This window comes from Haemorhous mexicanus, chromosome 5, assembly GCF_027477595.1.
Source record: "Haemorhous mexicanus isolate bHaeMex1 chromosome 5, bHaeMex1.pri, whole genome shotgun sequence".
NCBI classification, from domain to species: domain Eukaryota; kingdom Metazoa; phylum Chordata; class Aves; order Passeriformes; family Fringillidae; genus Haemorhous; species Haemorhous mexicanus.
Window position 1 is genome coordinate 14,247,662 of NC_082345.1, and position 21,849 is coordinate 14,269,510.

Here is a 21,849-nt window from a genome sequence, read left to right on the forward strand (position 1 = left end):
TGCATTCCTTACTGCATCTGATACACCTGTGCTGAGAAGGGAAGTGAATGCATCCCTGCAGTGTGTGATGGCAATTCTCAATGCAAGCTACATGGAAAATTCCCAGGTAGTTGCTAGTGGACCACAGAGCAGCTTGAAGCAGTAAAGCCTCTGTTTGCAGTTTTCCAGTCCTTTCCAGGGCAACAATAGTAAACTCTGACATGGTTTTCATGACACATTATTAAATGCTTTGAATAATCTATTTTTTGGGGTGGTGGTTTGGTATTTTTTTTTCCTTTCTTTTTTTCTTGTTCCTCTAATAGGAGATTTGGAGATAGAAGTAGCAGATAAATGTTTTATATAAATGTGTTGGTTAACCTAGTAAAATAAAATTCTATTTCTTATGCCAACCTGAGGAAGCTGGACAAGCATCTTTCTAGTGTGAGCATGTGCATTGCTCTGAGCCCATGAGAAATCCATCAGCTTTCTGTGAAGCTTGTGCACCACAATATTTTGGAACGAGTTTTTGATAGGAAATGTGCTCTATCCCTTAATATGCTTGCCATGTGTTTAGAAGGAAAACTGTAAATCTCGGAATTATCATTGTTGGAAACATACTGACTATGTGCCAAGAGGATGGGAATAAAGTAGATACATCCTTTTCAAAACTGTACCAGACACAAAATAATTCAATGGAACTTATGGTTTTCCGGTGTCTGAAAAATTGGAACTGAGATCAGAAGATTTTTCTGTTCACATGGGTATCTACAAAGGGGGTAAGCAGCCTTGTGTGAGGAGTCTTGTAGGTGAAAAGCTGGATGGAGAGATCAGGAGAGTAAAGACAATGTGAAGAAAACTTATCACAACTAAGAATATGTGGAGAATATTGACTTGTACTGCAAGAGTGCAAAGTTTTAAATTTGAACATTAATTTGTGATTGAAAAAAGCCTCTGTGCTAAAATGTCTGCTGCAGTGACCAGTCTGAAGTGATGTGAGGAAGATCCAAGTTCTAAAGCAGCCAGTGGGTTTGGTAAAACTTCCTGATACAAATGCATGGTTGAGTTTTTGATTGGCTGGAAACCCCTTTATGGTGTGCAGAACATAAGAAGTGATGATCAACATTGATTCAAATTTAAAATGTAACTTTGAGTATCTTTCTCTGAATGGAATCTAACCTGAATCAGCTGCAGCTAGTCCAGTTTTGATTACTGCATTTTCTGAAGATAAATACATAGTTTGAGGTTGTCTTATGTAACTCTATGTCTCAAATTGATAAAGGAGAAAAGATGTCTTTTTAAAGACTCTGGGTGTATTTAAATTGATGTACTACAAATTACATTGTAAGGTTGGGGAATTTTTTTTAAATTTTATTTTTTAGTATTTTTAGTTTCAGTTTCATAGCTGGTGCTATGTAATATAAACAAACTGATAAATAAACTTTTCTCCTGTAATTGAATTGTAAGAAAATAGCTTAATAGTTCATATTCAGCAATATGTCAAACTCATTAAAGGCTCTTTAGAGATCATTGACCTCTAAATCTAGGAAACACTTCTGGTAAAAGATTATTCTTCTGTCAAGTATTTACTACTTTTTGCTAATTATCGAAGAAGAACCTCTTTGGCACTTTCACATTATGTTAGTGGAGGTTGTAAAGAAAAGCAAAACATCATTATCACGTTGAAGCCAGAAAAGCAGCACCTGTTAAGTGTTACTTATACTCCAAAAAGCCTTCCAGGTATGCAGCATGTCTTTGGCAAATTTCAAGTCCTTGCCAGTTCCTGAAATACTTAGAGAAATGGACAGTTCTGCCTTTTTTAAAAGGAAAACAGGTGCATTAGTAGTCCACGGGATAGACTACTATATTTCTGTAGGAAGCACTATTAAATCTGAAAACTAAAAAAAAAAGGACTAATGTGTCTTAAGACTTGGAAAATGTTGTGCTGCAATTCATGCTCACTTTATCTATTTATTCGCTGATGTCAGGAGCAGGGACCAGAACTTAAGATAATCTTGTCAGTGTCCAAGGGTTTTAACCAGACCCTTGTGCCGGGGTCATGTTACATTCTCTTCAGGGCCCACAATTCTTGGATACTTTTCTGTAGAGTAAGAAGTTCTGAGTGGGGGAGATAAAGGGTATCTTTACATAAAAAGTGAGCTGGAGGTGAACATTCCCCTGAGATGTGTGGGCTTGAACTCTATTAACTTGAATAAGCATATCTTGGTTGGAAAAACAAAGTAACTTCTCCCTTCATAACAGCATTTTAGGGCCCAGCACTTGGACAGTCTGGCTTAGACACCACAGAGGTGGCACATGCTGGGTGGGAGCACAGGGTGAGCCCAATAGGGGGTGCTTCTGGAGTTTTTGGGTGAGTGGTGAGGTGCTACCTGAGTGTAGGTACTTCTGAGGTTAGCTTTCTTCTGAATTTAACTATACTTTAGGGACCAGCATTTTAATTGGATATTGCCCTAATAGCCATATATAGATGAATGATTTCTTCTGTGTTCTTGCAATTTCTTTTTTTTCCCCTGCTGTTTAGGTGGATTTCATATGCTTTCATCTGTGGCCATTGGCATTTGTCCTGTCTGTTACCTTTCCCCTTCCATCAGGGCAATTTTCACACATTGATATTTATACATATTGATAAGGTCAGAAATTTTCTCCCAAAGAATTAATTTTGTGTTTTTCACAATCAGTGAACCATAATGTCTCCTGTAGTTTTTATAGGAATGGTAAATCAGAATTCATCTCCAGGGGACCTTTTGCAGTAGGCCTTCTGCTTCATATTTTTCCTGTGCATTTCTTTGAACATTCTTGTTGGAGTCATGGGAATTTTGCCCACTATGAAGAAGGTGTTTTAAGAGATACATATATGTGCACTACACGTGCACTGATATATGGATAAAATCATCTTCTTTTTCCCCATATAAAAGCACTGGAGCTGAGTAGCACAGACTATGAAGTCACGGTTACCTCTAAATGTGTGTGTGTGTCAAATTTAGATTGAAACATGTGGATTTGTGCTTTTGCAAATACTTCAGATTACTTTAAATAGCATATGTAGAGCAAAAATGGTTTTGGTAACCTGGATCTGAACTCATAAGAATTTTAGATTAAAATCAGTATGTCCAATTATATCCAGAATAAAAATAATGGATGCAGATAGAATTAAGTGCTGATGTATCTCAACCCCCAAACTCTTTTTAGCTTTGTTCTTCACTATTTGAAGTTTCCACATGGTCTAGAAATTACTGTGCTTCATTAATTCCATCTGAAAAGGATTGAACTGTTAGATTCCTGTAGCTAGAATAATGTATAAAAGTAACTTCTTGATATGTTATGGACTGCATGGGTGCAGTTTTGACCAGCATGCCTCTCTGGACCTCTATAAGCAGCTGAGAATCCAATAAAGATCTCTAAATTACAGGCATTATCTAGTTGATTGAAGGAGCTTTTTCTACTTACTGCTCTGCCAGCCAGCCAGTGTAACATCTGATATTTAGACTCATTATCTGTGTATCTGAAACAGTTTGCTTGTATCATAGCTTAAATAGAAGTTAATGTAATCAGATACTCCATCTGCTTTTGAAACGAGCATGGTGAGCTAGAGATGAGCCAGTTTGCTCTCAGATTTCTTCAGAAATGAAGCATCTGCCTCTATTTGCTATTGACTGCAAATCTATTCGCCTTATACAAGTAAGGTGTTTCAAAGCTATAGGAGGCATCGTGTAAATTTTTGTGTTGTGATCAGAAGATTCAGAAATTGTTCAGCTTAATAAAAAGCGTGCTAAAAAGTCCCTAGCAATGTCTGAAAAATATTGAAGGCTGGAGGAAGAATTACTCAGTTGAGAAGAAGATGAGTTGAAAAATGTGCTTTATTTTTATTTTTCATTTTTTATTTTTCTTAAAGGAGAGGTATTTAATGAGTTGAATTTTGAAGGCAAAGGAAGCTTTATTTCAGGTACAGCTGTAGAGGCTCTAAATGCTACTATGAGTGTTAAGTTACTTAGTAGATGGCTCCAGGAGGTCTTTAAAACCAATCTGGCTAAGAAATTTTTTTAACCCAGTTAGGTGGTAAAGTGTTTTTGGTGTAAGGAGCCAATTTAAAGGTGTGTAAAGCAGGCTGAAGCCAAGTTTGCTGTTGCTGCAGGCTGTAAAGGAAGCAAACAGACACACTGTAGCTCAAGAATAAGGGATTTGCAGTAATAGAATTTTAAGGTTGTGCCAATATTGGTTGCTGGTGCTAGAATGTGGGAGACAGAAGAATGTACCTCCTAATGTTGTTAGCAAAAAGTCCTATTTTCAAATCATTCCTGACATCATTTTTCAATTGTTTTTACACTGTGCCATTTCAATCGTAAGTGTCCTAATCAATCCCCTCAGGCCAGGAAGTCATTGTGGGTTTGTTGTTGTTCACCTCCAAATCTTTTTTTATCACTTGAGATACTTGAGAACAAGACAGATCTGATGGTGTCTACTGACAGTGTTACTAGGGATGTTGTAAGCTTTGTAGACTGTGCATTGCATAAAATAACAGTGCTGATAGTACTTGTCAGGCTTCACAATCTTTTTAAACAGCTCATCTTTATTAAGCAACATGATCTTTGTAAACAACTCATCTTTATTAGACAACCAGAATAACCAGCTTGTACTCTCTCTGTAGGAGTCTGCAGTCCGTGCACTTTGTAGATGAGGAACATTCAACACTTCTAGCTGTTGAGAAGGAGATGGAGCTGCTGGAGAAATAGCAAAAAATTCCCAAATGGATTAAAAAATGCTTAGAGTGCAGATTGCCTAAAAGAGGTGGTTGAACTATTAGAGATACTTGTTACATAAAAATGATATAATAAATGGTTTTTTTGTGAGACTTTGATGTAGGTAATTATGGAATTTAGGTACTGCTGAGAGTATGCGAGAACCATGAGGGAGATTTTGGTTTGATCAGTCTCTAAAAAACACATGTATCTTCCCACTTCAGAGTGGTCCTCATGTCTCTCAAACGAGAAGGTGGGAATTTAGCTGAAGGCTTGTCCTTTTGATCCTCTCCTGCTTTACAGAAAACCATGTTTGATGTGGTTTAGAAATGTAGCTTCCAAACTGTTTGGATTATTTGTTTTATAGTTCCTGTTGTACTTCAGTGCATTACTGGAAAGAATTTTTGTAGGCAAATAATACATTGGTAGTGGCATAATGTCATACACCTGCCGGGTACTTGCCTTAGCTACTGCAGTAGCTGGAGCTACAGATACCTGGACTCAAGGAACTGATTAGACACTTCATCAGAGAAGGATGCCTAAAAGAAGCCAGACTAAGACCATCTTAATGCTGTGCTAAGAAAACCTTGGTTCACATACGACATCTAGAGCCAATGTATGGGTCTCTTTGACTCAATAATGCCTCTCTTGATGTGGTACAGGTGTATGATTAAAGTTGAGGAGGCTTTTCAGGTGTAGGCAGGGATGTTCCCTGCAATCTTACTGGTAAGTTATTGGCAGTGTATCTGTTAATCCACAGGAGGTTCTGAGTCTTAGTGAATAATGAAGTCCCAACAGTAGGCCCAGCCAGGTCTAGTGACTTCCACTGCTGAGAGGAGCAGTCCTACTTCCCGTACCCTTCTCTCCAGGTTACATAGTCCTCTTCCCTCTCTCATGGATTGCCTCTCACAGTTGCCTCTCAACTGTGACTTGATAAACAGGCAAAAGACTGGCTAGGTTAGTTTCTGTCAGATTAGTGAATAAAACCAGGTTGTCTTGTAAGCAGACAAGTGTCAGGGCCATTGCAGGGAAGGGAAATGGGGGTGCTTGCTTGGAAGGGAGTGGGTAACCTGCCCTCTTCCAGGAGCTGCAAGCCATTGAATCAATACAAGCTGTGTCATGTAATTTGTTTGTCATTTGGGATTAGACCTCAGTTCTCTTCATAGGGTGTGTTTTTATAATTCTAATAATTTGTCTTTTTTTCTTTCTCTTCCAATGCCCTCTCTCTTTGAGACAAGTAACTAATATGTCTCTTCTGTGTATAAAAGGCCCTTGCTTTACCTGATAGGAAACTGCACTGGAAATGGAACTGAATTTCCTGTTAGGTCAAAAGACTTGGTTGGGGTGCAAATAGATCTTAAAACCGTATAATATGCAGTATTTCTTTGAGATGGCTAGTGAGAATTGACAGGAATCTGTGCACAAGTTGGAGCTGAGGAAGATTAGGACAAAAATCTAAGAATCTATAAGTTGAGGCAGGCAAATGAGAGTAGACTGTGTATCATTGAATTGTTAAGGTCAGAAAAGACCTTGTAAGATCATTTGAGTCTAACCATTAAACTACCACTGTCATGTTCCCCACTAATCCATGTCCCCAGGCGGCACATCCACATGTTTTTTGATCACTAAGAGATGGTTATTCCATTTTGCATATATATATATTTATTTTTACACTTGTAATTAATAATCAGGGACATGTAATAAGCAGCTTTAATTTGCTGTGTTAAATTGCCATAGTTACTTTGCTCCTGAATGAGTGAACATTTAATTAACTTGTATACTGATTTCCCTTTTCCACCCTTTTATTACCTCTGTAGAGCTTAGGATTTCTTCGTTGTTTCTTCTGGGGAAATAATGGTAGCAGTTTTGGGTAGTAGTTTGTTCTTTGGTAGAATGCAACCACACAGAGGTGCTCAGTTAAGATATCTGTTTCAAGATGGGTGTGGAGGCTGCTTTAAATGGTTAAAGATTTTGAAGTGTGGTTGGTTTTTTGTTTTATAGGATTCAGACAAGAGTGTTAGTTTTGCCTTTAAACCCTCTGATTTGAAAGTATTATTTTAAAGTACCTTATTTTTGCTTATTGTAAGTTCAGGATTTTTTTTTTTTTTTATTAAGCACGTCTAGAATAACCCTGTCTGAGAATTGAAATAAGACAAATAATCTAAATAAGATGTAGTTATGTATCAGGGCGGTTTACTAGGTTCTGTTTTATCTTAAGGGGAAGAGGTTAGCTGATGACTTGGAGTCTTGTGTAGGAGATAAAAATATATAATTGAAGAACATACTTAATGGCCTAGAAAACTTTTGTCATTAGTGTACACAGAAACAATTATTCTCTCTTTTTGTTTCTCCCTTTCAAAGCCCTCTCTCTCTAAACCAAATAACTAATGTGTGTTTTCTTCGGTGTGTTTAGGGCCCATAGTACCTAATACTGCTTTTACACACAGTGCATTATAACGAGAACTGAAATTCATGCTGGCTGTGGTCAGATAAATTGGGACTCCAGTGTTCCTAGAATTAATTGAAATCCAATGTTAATCCTTTTTCCTGCATCAGTTGTGGGAAGGACAGGATAGATTTCATTTATTTCAACAGGCTTCATGCAGTTGCAACTTCACTGAGACACAGTGCCTGAAGTCAGATTGGGCTATTGTTCCTTCTTCTCTTTGGTCTGTCAGTCTGGCCATGCTGGGAAAATGAATGGAGAAAGAGGAGTCTGAACTGCTGCAGAGAATTTTGCTGAATTCCTGAGCAGTGTGTTTTGCTTCATATGTGTAGGGTTACACAGATTATTGGTTTTAAAGTGCTAAAAAGAATTTCTTTGTGTCAGATCAATGTATATTTTTTCTTACTTTCAGATGAATCTTGTCATGATTCACTTGCTGGTATCATCTTTGTTTCTCTCAATGGTTTCACACTGAAATAAGGCCTTCAGCTATCACAGCTGCTTTTAAAATGTCTCTTTTTTTCTCTGCTCTCTGACAAGTTGTTTAGTTTTGAGGTCTGCTTTAGTTTTCTTAAATCTTATTTCTTTGCTTGTTTTGAGGCAGCTTATTTTGCCAAAATCTACACTAGAAGATTCAGGTTCCTTCAGACCTTCATTTCTGTAAAACAGTGTTTTTAAAAGGATCCAAACAGAATTAATTGTAAGTACTGTTTTAAAGCAGCTTGATCCATTCAGTCTGGTTGGTAAGAATAAGTAGAAATCTCATTTGGCATAGGAAGGATGAAGAATTTGCTATATGCTTAATAGACAGCATTAAACAGAAGGAGTACATCAAAAGTACTTCAGTAATGTTAATTTGGCTCTCTCAGGAATAGGAAAAGTAACTTCTCATAAAGTTGCTACACAAAATACATTATGGTGGCTGCCATTATGGGTTAACTTGGACTGTGTATCTCTTCCTAGAAGTCATACATTGCAGTGAAAAGGTTGTTTGACCTCAATGTATATTTTTGCACATAAAACTATTTGGATTTTCTGAGCATGTAATTATTTGACTTCAGTTTGAACAGTCATTTGACTTAATTTTGCTTAAATTCCTAATTGTTACATGGAATGCTTGTCTGGAAAATCAGCTTTCCACACAAGCATTTCAGCAATGGTTAGAAATAAGAACATGTTGATTATGCCAAATATTCTGTTGTCAAAGTATTTTCTAAAAGTAATAACTCTCTCTTACCTTAATTCTAGCAATTTCAATAAATTGAACTTACTGTACTTAAAAACAGATCTTAGAAAAAAACTGTGTTGAGTTTGAAAACAATACCAGTTTGGTTTTGTTTGGACTGGAATTGTGGAATGGAGAAGTCAGTTTACAAATAATGTACATCACTGTTTTTTCCTGAGATTTGAGGCAACATGATGATTATGTAGATTATGTGGCTACTTTCTCAATGCAGGTAGAAGATTTGTTGTATTTGTAACTGAATCTATTTCATTATGTAACTCATATTTCATTATGTTCCATTGACCATAATTTTCCTATTAGGTTTCTACATTTCAGAATCTATTCTTTAGAATTAAACTTTTGTTGACAAGGTATCATATACTGATTTTATTTATTTTAACCTCTGTGCTTTGAGGGAGTGAAAAGCACTGTTACTTGAGAAAGAAAATCAGTATACGTAATTCTTTCTCAATAGAAAAATGTGCAAGAGTGTTGCCATTTAATGTGTTTTCTGAAAGTACAACACTAGCATCACTATCAAACTTTAAAGTTTTTTTTCAGAAGGTGCAAGAAGTCTGAACCTTTGGAAGGTCCTCTGGAATTCAAAATAGATCGTTATACCTGTCTGCATGTTTGTGTTAGTGCAATACCTCATTTCAGAGAAATATTACATAATTTAAAAGTAGTAGGGTTGAATTACATTAGGGAAGTCTAAACCTATGTAATGAACAATAACATTTTTAATGTGCAGTTTGATGGTTAATCATAAGTAGACCAAGGCCTTTTAGGACTTTGGAAGTATCAGAACAGATGTGTCTGAGCAGTCAAAGGTCAGAGTTTTTTGTATATTATGGCATTCAGCATTAATTTTCTTGGGATTCTTATCTGTGTTGAAGGATGATGCAATATTTAATAAGTTAGTATATTTTTAGGCATTGTGAGAGTTGGGCTTACATGTCATTTTTCTGAAGTTAAGAACATGGTGGAATGTGTGTGAGTGAATGTGTACAAAAACTCGGTAAACTGTTGGGCAACATGCACATATTCTCTACAGATCTTAAAACATTGTGGGTTGTTTGGTTGTTATTGTTTTGGTTTGGTTTTTTGTTTTCTTTCCTGGAGAAAATGGGTAGGTCGGGGGAGTTTTCTACAGATAGAAAAACAGAATAACTGCTATTTTAAAAACAATTTTAAAGTGCAGTTTTACATGTTGTTTGTGTTGTGTCTGATATTGGTTGCTTCCTTTTAAAAGGCATTTTGTTTTGCGAAGTGAATATGGCAAAAGCAAAACCTCTTGGGTTTTTTTTTTTGTAATTTAAAGCAGTAATTCAGTATCTAGTGTATAGAAGTTTGTCCTTTTCAAAACTTATTTCATTTCTGAATTAAATCCTTGTAAGTTTATTGTGATTCCAAAACTGTTACCATGCTTATCACGGTAAGATGAAGAGATAATGGAAAAAAACACCTTGTTTCTTTGTGGCCTCTCATGTTGCTTTGCAGCTTCTTTTGGTCTATTTTCTTTTCTTTGGTGTAACTGCATGCATTTTGAAGAGTGGGGCTGGAGGGGAAATCTATCTGGCCTAAAGTCCAGATTTTAAAAGCGCTCAACATTTATTTTAAGTTTTAAACTCTTCTTCAAATAAGCTTCGTTTTTTCATCTGTTCTTGTGCTGTGGGATGGTATGGAGTTTGTCCATAGTATTGTCACACTGACTTTGTCTTTCTCTTCCTAATTAAACATTTTAATATTGTCCCTTAACAAGTGGCAGATGTGGCTGGTTGTGGCAGTGACATCTTTAGTGCTTCCATTGTTTTAACCTGTAAATACTGCCTTGGCATCCTTTTCCCACTTGCAAAGCATAGGCTTAAATTAAAAGACTAACCAGAATTCCTTAAAATCTGCCAGACAGATTTCCTACCCTATACTTTTATTTGCATTCTTGGAATGGAGTAGGAGAAGCTAATGTTTGCAAAACTTGCAAGTTCACTAACTAATTTTGGCAATAATGGCTATATTTTTTTTTTTGTTTTTTTCCTTTGTTGTGCTCAAACAGATTAGGACTGAAAGTAGCAAGTGCAGACCTTATTACAGGTAAAATGAAAAATTTGCTATAATGCTCAGTATATTAATAGAAATAGCTCTCATCCTTGATGATTTGAAATTCAATATTAAGGCTTGATAGTAAAAGGTATATCATAAGATTGCTAAAGAATAAGGAGATGACCGTTTAACAATCATTTTAGAAAGACAAAGAAGAGAGGAAGTAACAGAATATTTTCTTTCATGTGTCTTCTTGAAAATAATATTGTTGTATATTTGTTAAGTGCATATAAATGAAACATGTATAATCTTATTTTTTATTTATGGAATTTTACTGTCAAGGTTTCTAAAACCTATCTGAAAAAGTGAGTTGAGTGGCAGTTTTTTCCTTCTGGATCAGCTTACTGAACTGACTTGTCATGTGGCTGCCTGATGGTTTAGATCTGGTGAGAGAAACAATGGAAGCCCATGGTCAGGCAGTTTGGAGGAAGGAGGGTGGGACCTTTTTTCAGCAGCACCAGCTATGTTCAGTTTAATGCAGTGAGAAACTGTACCTGCCGTGGTGACTTTGGTTTGGGGACAACTCAGGCTGTCCTGTTACTAATGAATCTTTGCTACCTCCAGCACTGCCTTGTTCGTGTCCACATCACTGTTAAGACCCGGCAGAGTCTCACTATCTCTGTATCTTGGCTGCCCTGTGGATGACTGGAAATTGAAAAAGGATTTTGGCCATCTGCTCTGTCAGATAATAGGAAACATGCCTATACTCCTAGTAATTGTCTATAGCCCTGTGTTCTTGGTAACAGGAACATGCTTTAATACCCCTAGTATTTTTCCACTCTTTCCACTCTTCTTTTTTGTTCTTTTCTTTTTTTTCCTACTGGATGTCAAGACCTGTGCTGTTTCCTTCCTTTTACAGATAAAGCCTAGAGTGTTCACTGGGGCATATCAGGGAAAGGTTGTGGGTGCTGATGCAAGGGTGGACAAGAAGAACGTGCTGAGTTCTTGCTCAGAATGAGAAAGGATGGTACAGAAGGAAGAAGGTTGTCCACAGTGTTTATTCATGGAAAATATAAGGGGGCAAAATGTAATTTTTAGTAATTTTTTAGCTTGGAAAAGATGCAAGGGTTTGGGCATAACTAAACATACTGGCAAGAACCCCTAACCTGCATTTTTGCTGCGCAGTGACCACAAAAAAGTCCGGTTGTTTGGGTTAGACACTGGAAAACCAAGAGATCTTGGGGCCTGAACTTCATGTGTCCCAATAATAAGTAAGAAACTTTAAGAAAAAAGGCTTAGTTTTGAGCTGTAAATCAACATCTAATTGTAAAATAATATCTATCCAACAATATCTGTTGAAATAATATTGGACATGCCTGTGATGGCCTGCCCTGTTTCCTCATCTGCTAGCTGAAGCTTAGTAGGTGCAAAGTATGGTGCTAGTGTGGAGTGGAAGCTGTTGTGGGAGACTTCCTAAAAAGTCCAAGTGCATCTAGAAGCATGAGCCTGTTAATTGTTTTGCACATGCTGCTGAAAGGTGGAAAAAGACCTTGAGGGAATTGAAGCAGTAGGGGGAGGGAACAGAAGAGGGCATCCAAGAGGATGATGTCCCATGTACAACCCAGCCTCTTGACAAATTAGCTCTTCTTCTGAAGGTGATTCCTCTGTTTTCTGCTGTCCTTTTATTAGATCATTGAGAATTGCTTGTATCTCTCAATTTTCAAAATTTTATTCTCAGCATGCCTCATATACAGGAAATCTTGGAATATTCCTAGTAGGAATGTCTTCCTGGTTTAATCTAGGAATTAAACTAGGAAAACGGGCATCCACACTTTGCTCATTTCTTGACTTTTGTCAAGTCAAGAAATGGCTTGAGTCATTGAGTGCTTTTTAATGTAAGCATTCCCTTTTACACTGGGAATTTTATATAATGGTAGGGTACATATACTATTTGTTTTAATAAACTAGTTTTTAAAGTAGCTATATACCCTTAAGAACACTGAAAATAAGGCTTTTAATCAAGAGTGCTTTGGATTTTTTTTCTTAAATCAGGATTCTTTCAGTCATACTCGCAAAGGCAGTTAAGCAGTCCCTAAAAATGATTTTGTTGTGCTTGATAATATCAGAAGCAGGGAAGAGAAAAACCAGGCTGGGTTGAGAGCAAGCAAGTATTAGATGCAGAAGGTGCAGCAGCCTGTGTGGTGACTGACACGGATCCAATATTTATTCACGCTGTGCTGCTGTAGGGGAGATGTGCCAGGTGCCTTGGGTGGCTCACAATGTACAGCCACGCAGCCTTCAGGGATAAAACTTCCTGTAACTGTCCTGGACTTCTGCAAACTCCTTGTACAAGACATTCCAGCATAATTGTGAAATGGTTGTTTAATCTGTCATTCTGAATTATCAGTACCCATCTCTTAAAATCTAAATTAATAAGAATACTGAAGAAGAGAATAGCCTCTGCTGGACTTCTCCCTGCACTGTGAAAGAAGCCTTATTTGCCCTTTATTGAAAAGCAGGGGTCTACTGGTACTTGTCAGATGTTGGAGTCCTCTTCTGATTGTTTTTGATTTACACTTGCTGCTTTTACATAGCTACAAATGTAGTGATCAAATGGAAAGCTGAGACTAAATCAAAAGCATGCACATGCACCTTCTGGAGAGACTTAAGTTGGGAGAATGAGTTCCTCAGACTTAAAGTAGCAGTGGATTTCTTCAGATTCCAGGGATGGACATATTCTTGTGTGTGAAAAAACTTTGCACTTCTGCTACCTCTTATTGACCTTCCCTTGATACCATGGGAAGTTTGGAGTGTCTGACTGCTGTAACAGAATATATTTCTAACTATTTCTACTTTGCTATTCTTTCTAGAGCATTGCAAGTGAAATTGGGCCTGGTTAACCTTTTCACCTTCATGAACATTAGAATAAAAGGTGTATTTTTAAATAGTCTTGTATGGCTGTTATGGTTTCTTTTTTAATTAGTATTATTGTATTTTATTGTTTAACACTGTAAGCCTTCCACTGTTCCTGAGGATTAGTCTGTGACCTCCCTGTAGGAGATAAGCAATTCAGAAGCTAGGTAATATATACTCAAGACATTTCAACTCAAATGGATTGGGTTGATTGCAAGGTGAAGGGTAATAATATTTCATACAGGAAAACATCAGTAGATTGGGAGTTGCAGTGTTTGAGTATGTTAATGTTTTCCAGGCTCTCTGCTACCTCTTGGTGACCTTGTTTTGATGTGTGAGGTCTGAAGTTGCATTTACCACAGTAATTGATTGCTTGCTAGTAGCCAGAGTGATTAATGTCAGATTCATCTGTGTATGTTGGAGAAAGGGACACGGGGAAGTGACTTGTAATGGTGCTGTGTGTGATTGATGTGCTCTGTGGCATCCTTGGCAGTGCTTGTTCTTGCAGGTGCTGGCACCTTGCTTGCCCTTTGCTTCAGTCGAGCATCTGCTGCTGGATTTGCTTCCATGATCTCCAGTTAGTGTTTTGTGTTTCCAGTGCTGAGTTTATGGGATAAATAGTAGACTGAAAATGTTTGCTTCCCTTATTCAGTGACTATTCCAGACATTATAATACCATTCCAGTCTCTGTACACAAAATCCCATGTGCCTTCATGAAAGGTTATGGAGTTAATCATTAGTATTAAGCCTGAAAATAAAGCAGAAATTCTGTTATCTGTAACATTTGATAAGAGACAATAGAATTAAGATTCTTAAACAGAATAGGACAAATAGTTGTCAAAGCTATTTTTACTATATTTTTATGCAAAATTCTTGTGGTTAGCAAGATAATCTGATTGGAATGGTGATGAATGTATCAGATAAACACCGAGAAAAAGGGAAGGGAATAAATGAAGTGCAAACTTGATCAAGATACAGTTCAACATAAATATCTTTAGCTGTTCAAAAATTAGAAATTTAGCTAAAATAATGAGATTCCTAAGGATGTATAAAACCAGCCTTCTGATTTGGGGCTTTTAGAATGTACATTTTAAAACAATTTTCTTATAATGCATAGGATTATGAGTCATTCATCTATTCTATAAAAAGAGAGAGAACACAAGCAGAAGGAAATGGGACATGCATTTTTAAAGACTGCTTCTGCCTTCCTTTTTGTTTATATGTCAGCTGGATTTTCATGTAACAATGATTCTTGTAGCTGTGGTCTTAAAGCAGATGCTAAATATTGCAAGAATTGCGATGAACTATGGCAGTTGAGTTTTGTATTTAGATTTTAAAATAGTATGCATATAAAAAAAGCGAAATAATTTCTGGATTTCATGTGGGATGTTGGGAATGGGGAAGTAGCTGAATGTTTAGTGGGAACTCAGAATGCACTTCCCATTGATAGCTACATGGGAGATGCTCTTCAGTTTCAGATTGGATTTGCTCATTGTGCTTTCAGTGCTAGACTGTTTCTTGTATTGTTTTGGCAGCATGTACTGACACTTGCTGGAGCGTGTCAGCATTTTGGCACAGGGCTGCTGAGGAAAAGACTTTGTGTAGCTGGATCATTTCAAAGCTTCAGTGTATAAGCACTCATTACACTTGATATGAAATGGGTTACGTGACTGGGGCACTGTTCCAGTTCTTGTGTTACTAGAGTGCATTGACTGTACGTACCTAATTTTGGTGTAAATGTTCAGGGTTGTACACTGTTTTTCTGTATTAACTGTAAAGTCAGCAGTTTTGTAAGTGTCAGTGAACTTTTCAGAGAACGAAGAACTCTGCCAGGATTCAGACCAGCAAGCAGGGATTACTTGTGAGGTTTTTTTTTTTCCTTAAGAGCTTTGTGCAAAAGCACATGTTCTCCAATTAACCTCTAGTGTTTCAGCTTCTAACAAAATGTACTTAATTGACTTCAGCACTGTTGTTTAGGTATCAGCAGAGTAGATGCTTTTCATGACTGTTGCAAAAATTTTGCTTTTAATCACATTTTGACTGTTTTATCTGGGAAAAAATATGCACTGAGAAAACATTACATCTCTCAAGCACTCTTTAAAATTCTTGCTGCTATTTTAAACCAACACCAGTTCTTCTAAGTTATTTATGTGGTCACTTGTGTAGTTTACAAATCCAGTTCTATTGTAAAGATTTCAAGGATAACATGAAAGTATTCTTCATTAATTTCTCTTAGGGGGTAGGAGTCAGTTACGTGATTTTTGCAGAAAGAAAAAGAAAGATAAGGAAAATATCTATTATGTCTTCTATAATTTAGCAGCATATAAACCTCAGGTTTTTTTTTAGACTCATAGCTTCTGTGAGGAAAACTTCTTGAATGATTTTGTAAAAACTGCTTCCTGTAATTAGGATCAAGGTTTTCGGGGTATATGTTGGTGTATATATTGTGGATTTGCTCATTTTTAAAGGAATTTGATTCTTGTTTTCTGTTCATGATTTTTTAAATGGCATTCTGTATTCAGTGATAAATTATTACTCAAAATTTATGTGGCAGCCCAGTAGTGGAGATAATCTGGTATCTCATTATAATTCTGTAGAGTAAGCACATTTTAATAAAAACCTAAGATTTAATTATTTTTTAGCTTGAAAAGTAAACCCTGTGTGCATTCTCATTAACATGTAAAAAATATTATTCCAGCTGCGTTGGGGTAGAGGAGCACCATGCTGTTGACATTGATCTATACCATTGTCCCAACTGTGCAATTCTCCATGGACCTTCTCTAAGTAAGTATGGGTAATTCAAATTTCATCTTACACCTTCAGATTGTTTTCTTCCCATTTACAACTGCAAAGGACTGTTCAGAAGAATATTCAAGATGAGTTTGATTATTTGGAAGGCACTGGTTCTACATGACTAACTCTGAGCTGATTAAAAACCTGCAAAACAAACAAACCATCTTGAAACCTTCCCTGATGTGGAGATGCAGATAGAATACAATATAAGGCACAGCTATAGACTGGAGAAATCAAAGTGCCCAGGGTAAATAGAAAACAATCTGGACTTGGCAGAAAGTGAGAAAATGAAAATTAAGGAATCATTAAAAAAAAAAAAGGAAAATAGAAAAGATGGTTTCAAAGTTCCTATATTTTAATTATCCAAGTTCTGATGAATACCTAGGAAGGCAACTTTGAAAAAATGTACAAGTTAGGTGTCTATTCTTTCTTGATGGTTGTAGGTTATATAGTCAAACAATAGTCTACACAATAGTCAAACACAACTTTTCAGCAGTGGCAGCAGAATATGAACATCCTGTGAGTGGTGTTTGTTTGTGCTTTTTTGTTGTTGCTTTTTATTTTATTGTTTCCCCCCATTTTTTGTCCTTAAAAGTTACACAGTTCCAAATCTCAGGTTTCTAATTTTTAAACAAGGTTCCACCAGGGTCAAAATGAGTTGCTGGAAGAGTCTGAAACAGAGTAACAAGAGACATCTCCTGGGTTCTACTTTCAGTAGATAAATTTGCTGTAGAGATCTGCAGTGGGAAAATGGAAGATTTTCTTTTGCTAACTACTGAAAGGATACTGTTTTATCCAACTCCCCTAGATTTTCCTCCATGTCTCCCCTTCTCAAATGCAAACAGGGTTGTAAAAAATATTTAAAAAATCACTTTTTCAACCATGAATTAAATTTCTACATTCAGACCTGAAAAGTATTTATAAGCAATGTGTCTTCCCCCTCCAAGCACTGAGACATGGTCATTTGTGTTTCCTAATGTGCATTTGTTTGTGGGTTTTGTTGTTTGTTGTGGTTTTGTTTTGGCTTTTTTTTGTTGTTCAATTGTTTTTTGTTTATTGGGAGTTTTTTAGTTGTTTTTTGGTTTTGTTTGTTTGTTGAAGACACCACATAATGTTTTATAGTTTATGCTGACTTAAATAATATTTTCAAATCTGAATTTACTTTACATTTAGAAGTAAGTTTAAAACCACCCTCAGTGATAGTCTTGTGGAGTATGAGCAGAGTGATTAAGCATCAATAGCTGATATAATTAATACATGTTGTATATGGTTTGTCACCTAAAAGGTAAGATAAATACTGGTTCATGTACTTGTAGTTTTTAGTACTTCAGTGGTCATTTTCTGTTCAAAATGTGCATGTTTGTCTTATAAATCAGAATACCAACAACAGCCTTTTTTTTTCCTTAACTTCTGTCCCTTTTTTTTTTCCCTGTGGAATAGAGGGACTAGGAATAGGGGTAGACAAGAGATAATATCAGGCTTTTCAAAATAAGAAACTAGTAAATTTGGAACTTCTTTTATTTTCTTTATTAGTGAGAACTAGTCTGCTTCACTCTGATGCCTGTAAATAACCTTTCCTGTAATGTAAGTGCTGTCTCACCTGCAGCAATTAGACAGTGAGATAAGAGGGATTTTTGTTTTGGAAGTCTTTTCAAAAAGACAAAAATCTGTGGTAAAAATTATCCTTGTTATTTCATATTGCCTCAAGTGTGTAGATCATCTAGATTTAGTAGAAGCTTCACACATGTCAGTTACCAACCCAGACAGAGGTGATATAATTAAATATGTCTTCACATTGCATTTCATTAATTGTTCTCAGCTGTCAGAATCAAATCTATGGTAGTTTGTGGTTTGGGCCCTACTTCCTTCAGTTTTTAAAGAGACTGATAATGTCTCATGACTTCAGGTAATGCAGAAATGTTCCAGAGTACTTCAGTCATATGAAATTATGTATATAAGTAAAAACAAGCATTTTAATTTACAGCTTCATATTTTAAAATCCCTTTGCTAAAGAGTTTTACAAGACAAAAATTCAGCTGTTGAAGAGGGCAAGTATATCTGTGGTTTCAACAGAATATGTAATCAAATGAGGTAGTGCAAAAAATTTATTTAAAATACACAAGAAACACATACTTTACAGTACAAATAGGTGGTTACTTTCAGTATCCTACAAAATTAATTGTGTAAAAGTTCCAGTAATGAAAAGAAAGCTACTGCATAGTTAGATGGAAAGATGAAATTAACAAATCAATTTCTCTGTGTATTTAAGAAAAAAAAAAATCCTCATCATGATTTGAAAGAACAATTTTACAAGACCTTTAGGAAGCAGCCATGTGTATAAAATGCTAAACAATGAGTCCTAGAATCATAAATAATTTAAAAAGAGAGAAATTTTAAAAAATAGTTATATATCGTGGAGGGGTTTGTTTTTAGATTATTTGATTTAAAGTATTCATATTAATTTTGTTAGTTTAAAAGTTTTCTCAGTGACCCTTAAGTCTAAAAATGGTCTATTTGTATGAATGCTGTGAGTCAAGTGTGTCACCAACTTGTGGTGTCCAGAGCTTTGAGAAAGCCCAACGTTCAGTAAATGCTAATAAGACTGTAGCTGTCAGGACATCACTTTCTTTATCTGGTTTTGCCTTCTCAGTTCTGTAGCTACCCTCCAACCAGTAACTTTTCGTTTGTGATATTAATGCCTGTGCTTAGTCTGAGCTGAGAATGAGATGTTGGACCAGGCCTTAGCAGGGTGTTCTGTGATTTACTGACTGCTCCTTAAAATCTTGAAGTCTTCCTGTGCCAACATTGCTCTTGCCTTTTTGGCCACTGGGAGTCTCCAGTACCCCTTCCAGGACCTGGGGCTTCATTGTACATGTGTACATCTCTTGATGGTCTCCCTTTGAAGTCTAGCAGGTGGTGATCTCTGTGGGAAGCAGTCCAGTGGTGGGAGAAGGCAGGGAGGAGTGTTTGCCTAAGTAGAGTTATTGGCCCGTTGTTTTGAGTGTAGGAGGGATGTAATTAAAAAAAAGGAAAACTAATCTTTCTACTTAATTTTCATGAAAACTTCCAGCACACTCTTCTTTTTCTCACCCTCCCTGCAACTGTTTGTGTAGTTCTCAGTGATGTCACAGCAGGTTTTACATCAATTTTTATAAACACCTAGGGTGAACACTGGTTCCTTCCTTAATTTGAACATTAGGATCCATTCAGTTAAAATGTTTTTATTTTGCAGTTGTTTCTGTAATATCTTAAGGGGTCAAAAACTCTAGAATGAAGGGATAGTTAAGCAGAGAAAGTTTTCATTGCTCTTTCCTCTTCTTCCGTGTTCTCTTATGAAAGGACGATATACATTGCCAAGTATGAGCAAAAGAATTTTATTTTCTAATTTGTAAGTGTTGGAAAGACAGACTTTAAAAAGTGTGTCTGTGCTATAAAATCTCTTAAGCAGCTGTATCGTCTTACAATTTTAATGAGCTGTTGTAACAGCAGTGAATTTATGGGAAACTACTCTGTTGAAAATTAGTATTAGCCACTAATTTCTTGCATTATTATTTATGACTGAGAAAATAGCTTTGAAAACTTAATAAACCTGTCTTCATTATTTATGAAGTTTTACAGTATTTGGATGGTTGGCTCATTAAGCAGCTCTGGTTTTCAGGTTAGCAAAGATCTATAAATGTCAATTTATTCTCTTAAAAGTCATCTGAAGGGTCCATGTTGTCATGTCTGTGGGAAACAGCACACCAGTAGAAATTATTTTCTCTTATGTGTAATGACTGTAAAGGTCCATTATTCCTGTATAACCAACTGTTTTATCTGGAGAAACAGCAAGTTTTTTTTCTTTTTTAGAAACCATTTTCTTTCCTGATACATCCTCAGCTTCCTATTACAGTGAGCTGTGTTTTCAGTATTGCTAGTGCTTTTTTACATTTTTTTTACATTTTGGGTGCATCCTGACTTAGTGAATTTAAGAATGAGCTCTGCCATGAAGTTAAAATTTGTATTAATGCAGTGTTTTTGCTGGTTGTTGTATTTCAGGCTGTTTGGCAGGCAACTGTAAAACAATATTTGTGTTGACAAATAACATTAGCTTTTTCCTCTTCTGAATTTCCTGAGCATATGCAACTAAATTTCTGTTTAATATTAGTGGTTAAATTATAGATCTGGTGTCAGTAAATCTTCTTGGGGCAGTCTTCCAGTAGCAGCTGTCTAGCTGTGGAGCAGAGTTTGTCTTTTTTAGGAAGAACTGAAATGCAGCCTTAAAATCATGGGACCCATAGTGTGTTCCTTAGTACAGTAAGTGATAAAGGTAGGAAGTTCAGCACTCTTGGAGTTTGTTTCCCAGATGGTGAGATGGTGGTCCCTTTTGCAGAGGCACCTCTTGATGATTTAATAGGGCTTCTCAGCCTGTTGAGAGTTTGAGGATGAGAAATAGAGGTTTATTTGTATAGGGGGAAAGTGCTCCAAAGAGCAGTTTACTAACAAACAGATGATAGAACCAAGGGCTTCCGCTCAAGGCTGTAAGCTTGTTTTCTTTATAAATGGAGATGAAAAATGAGTGGTTAAGGAAGCCAAATCAATGAAATAACCATTATGAAATGATTTGTTATGAAATTATGAAAATTTGAAGAGGCATTTGAGTTAACCACAATATCATAAGTCACTTTGTCCTCTCCTTCACTCAAGGTCAAAAAATTCAAATGGGTAGGCTACATACAGCTCATTATGTTTCATAGAACAACTTTCCAATATGTAAAAGGGGCATGTAAGAAATAAGATGACTTTTTACTTAGGTCTTTAGTGGTAGGACAATGGGTGATGGCTTTAAGCTGAAAGAGAGTAGATTTAGATTAAAGAATATATTCTTTACTGTGAGTGTGAAACACTGGCACAGGTTGCCCAGAGAAGTGGTGGATGTCTCATCTTGGAAGTGTTCAAAGCCAGGTTGGATGAAGCCTTGAGCAATCTGGGATAGTGGAAGGTGTCCCTGTTCTTGCCAGAATGTTGTAACTAGATGATCTTTAATGTCCCTTCCACCCCAATCCATTCTGTGACTCTGTAAAAGTACATACACCTTTTTTACACGTTCTTTTTTTAAATTTGGATATCTCTCATTTGTCATAGGGAGATCATCACAACAAGTTTTTATGAGAATGTCTAGTGTTTCAATTTCCTTGGCCCTCAAAGTATAAGGAGCAGTTAGAAATGTAGTTTTGCTACTATGGAACTATCAGTTCCATATTCCCTAAATTGTAATAGAACTTTAATTTATCCTTTCTTTTTTATTACTGTGCTGTAGCAGTGCATTAAAGCTTCAAACTGTTAAGAAGTTGTATGTCTTGGCGTGCAGTGCAGTGCTTTTGTTACATGTATTGTCAAGGTCACGCCTTTCCACACAAAACTGTAACATAAGCAGTAGAAATGGTAGTGAATAGCAGTAATATTATCAGACTGGATATGGGTGTGCTTATGGGATGTAATAGCACAGTGGGATTAAGTCTTGTAACCTTCTGTGAATATGTAAAATAAAGTCTCTGGCTATTCAAGAGGTGTGATTCTTTCATTTATTAAAAAAAAAGTCTGAGCTTTAAGAAATTCAAGTTCAATTGTTAGTTTTGTAGCTGTCTTTTTGAATTTGTACAGCTTTCAGGCTGCACCTGTTTACTTGTGTTGGACTGGATATGGAGTCTTAAATTGTG

At 36.3% G+C, this 21,849-nt stretch overlaps 1 protein-coding gene across 2 annotated transcripts in view; it reads left to right on the forward strand.

The window, feature by feature from the left end:
- Positions 1-21,849, forward strand: part of KDM7A (lysine demethylase 7A) — a 61,934-nt gene that overhangs the window by 9,593 nt on the left and 30,492 nt on the right. For both annotated transcript variants that reach the window (XM_059845967.1, XM_059845968.1), the window contains exon 2: positions 16,056-16,141. In XM_059845967.1, coding sequence (XP_059701950.1) covers positions 16,056-16,141 — 86 coding nt within the window. The remainder of the gene's footprint in view (positions 1-16,055; positions 16,142-21,849) is intronic.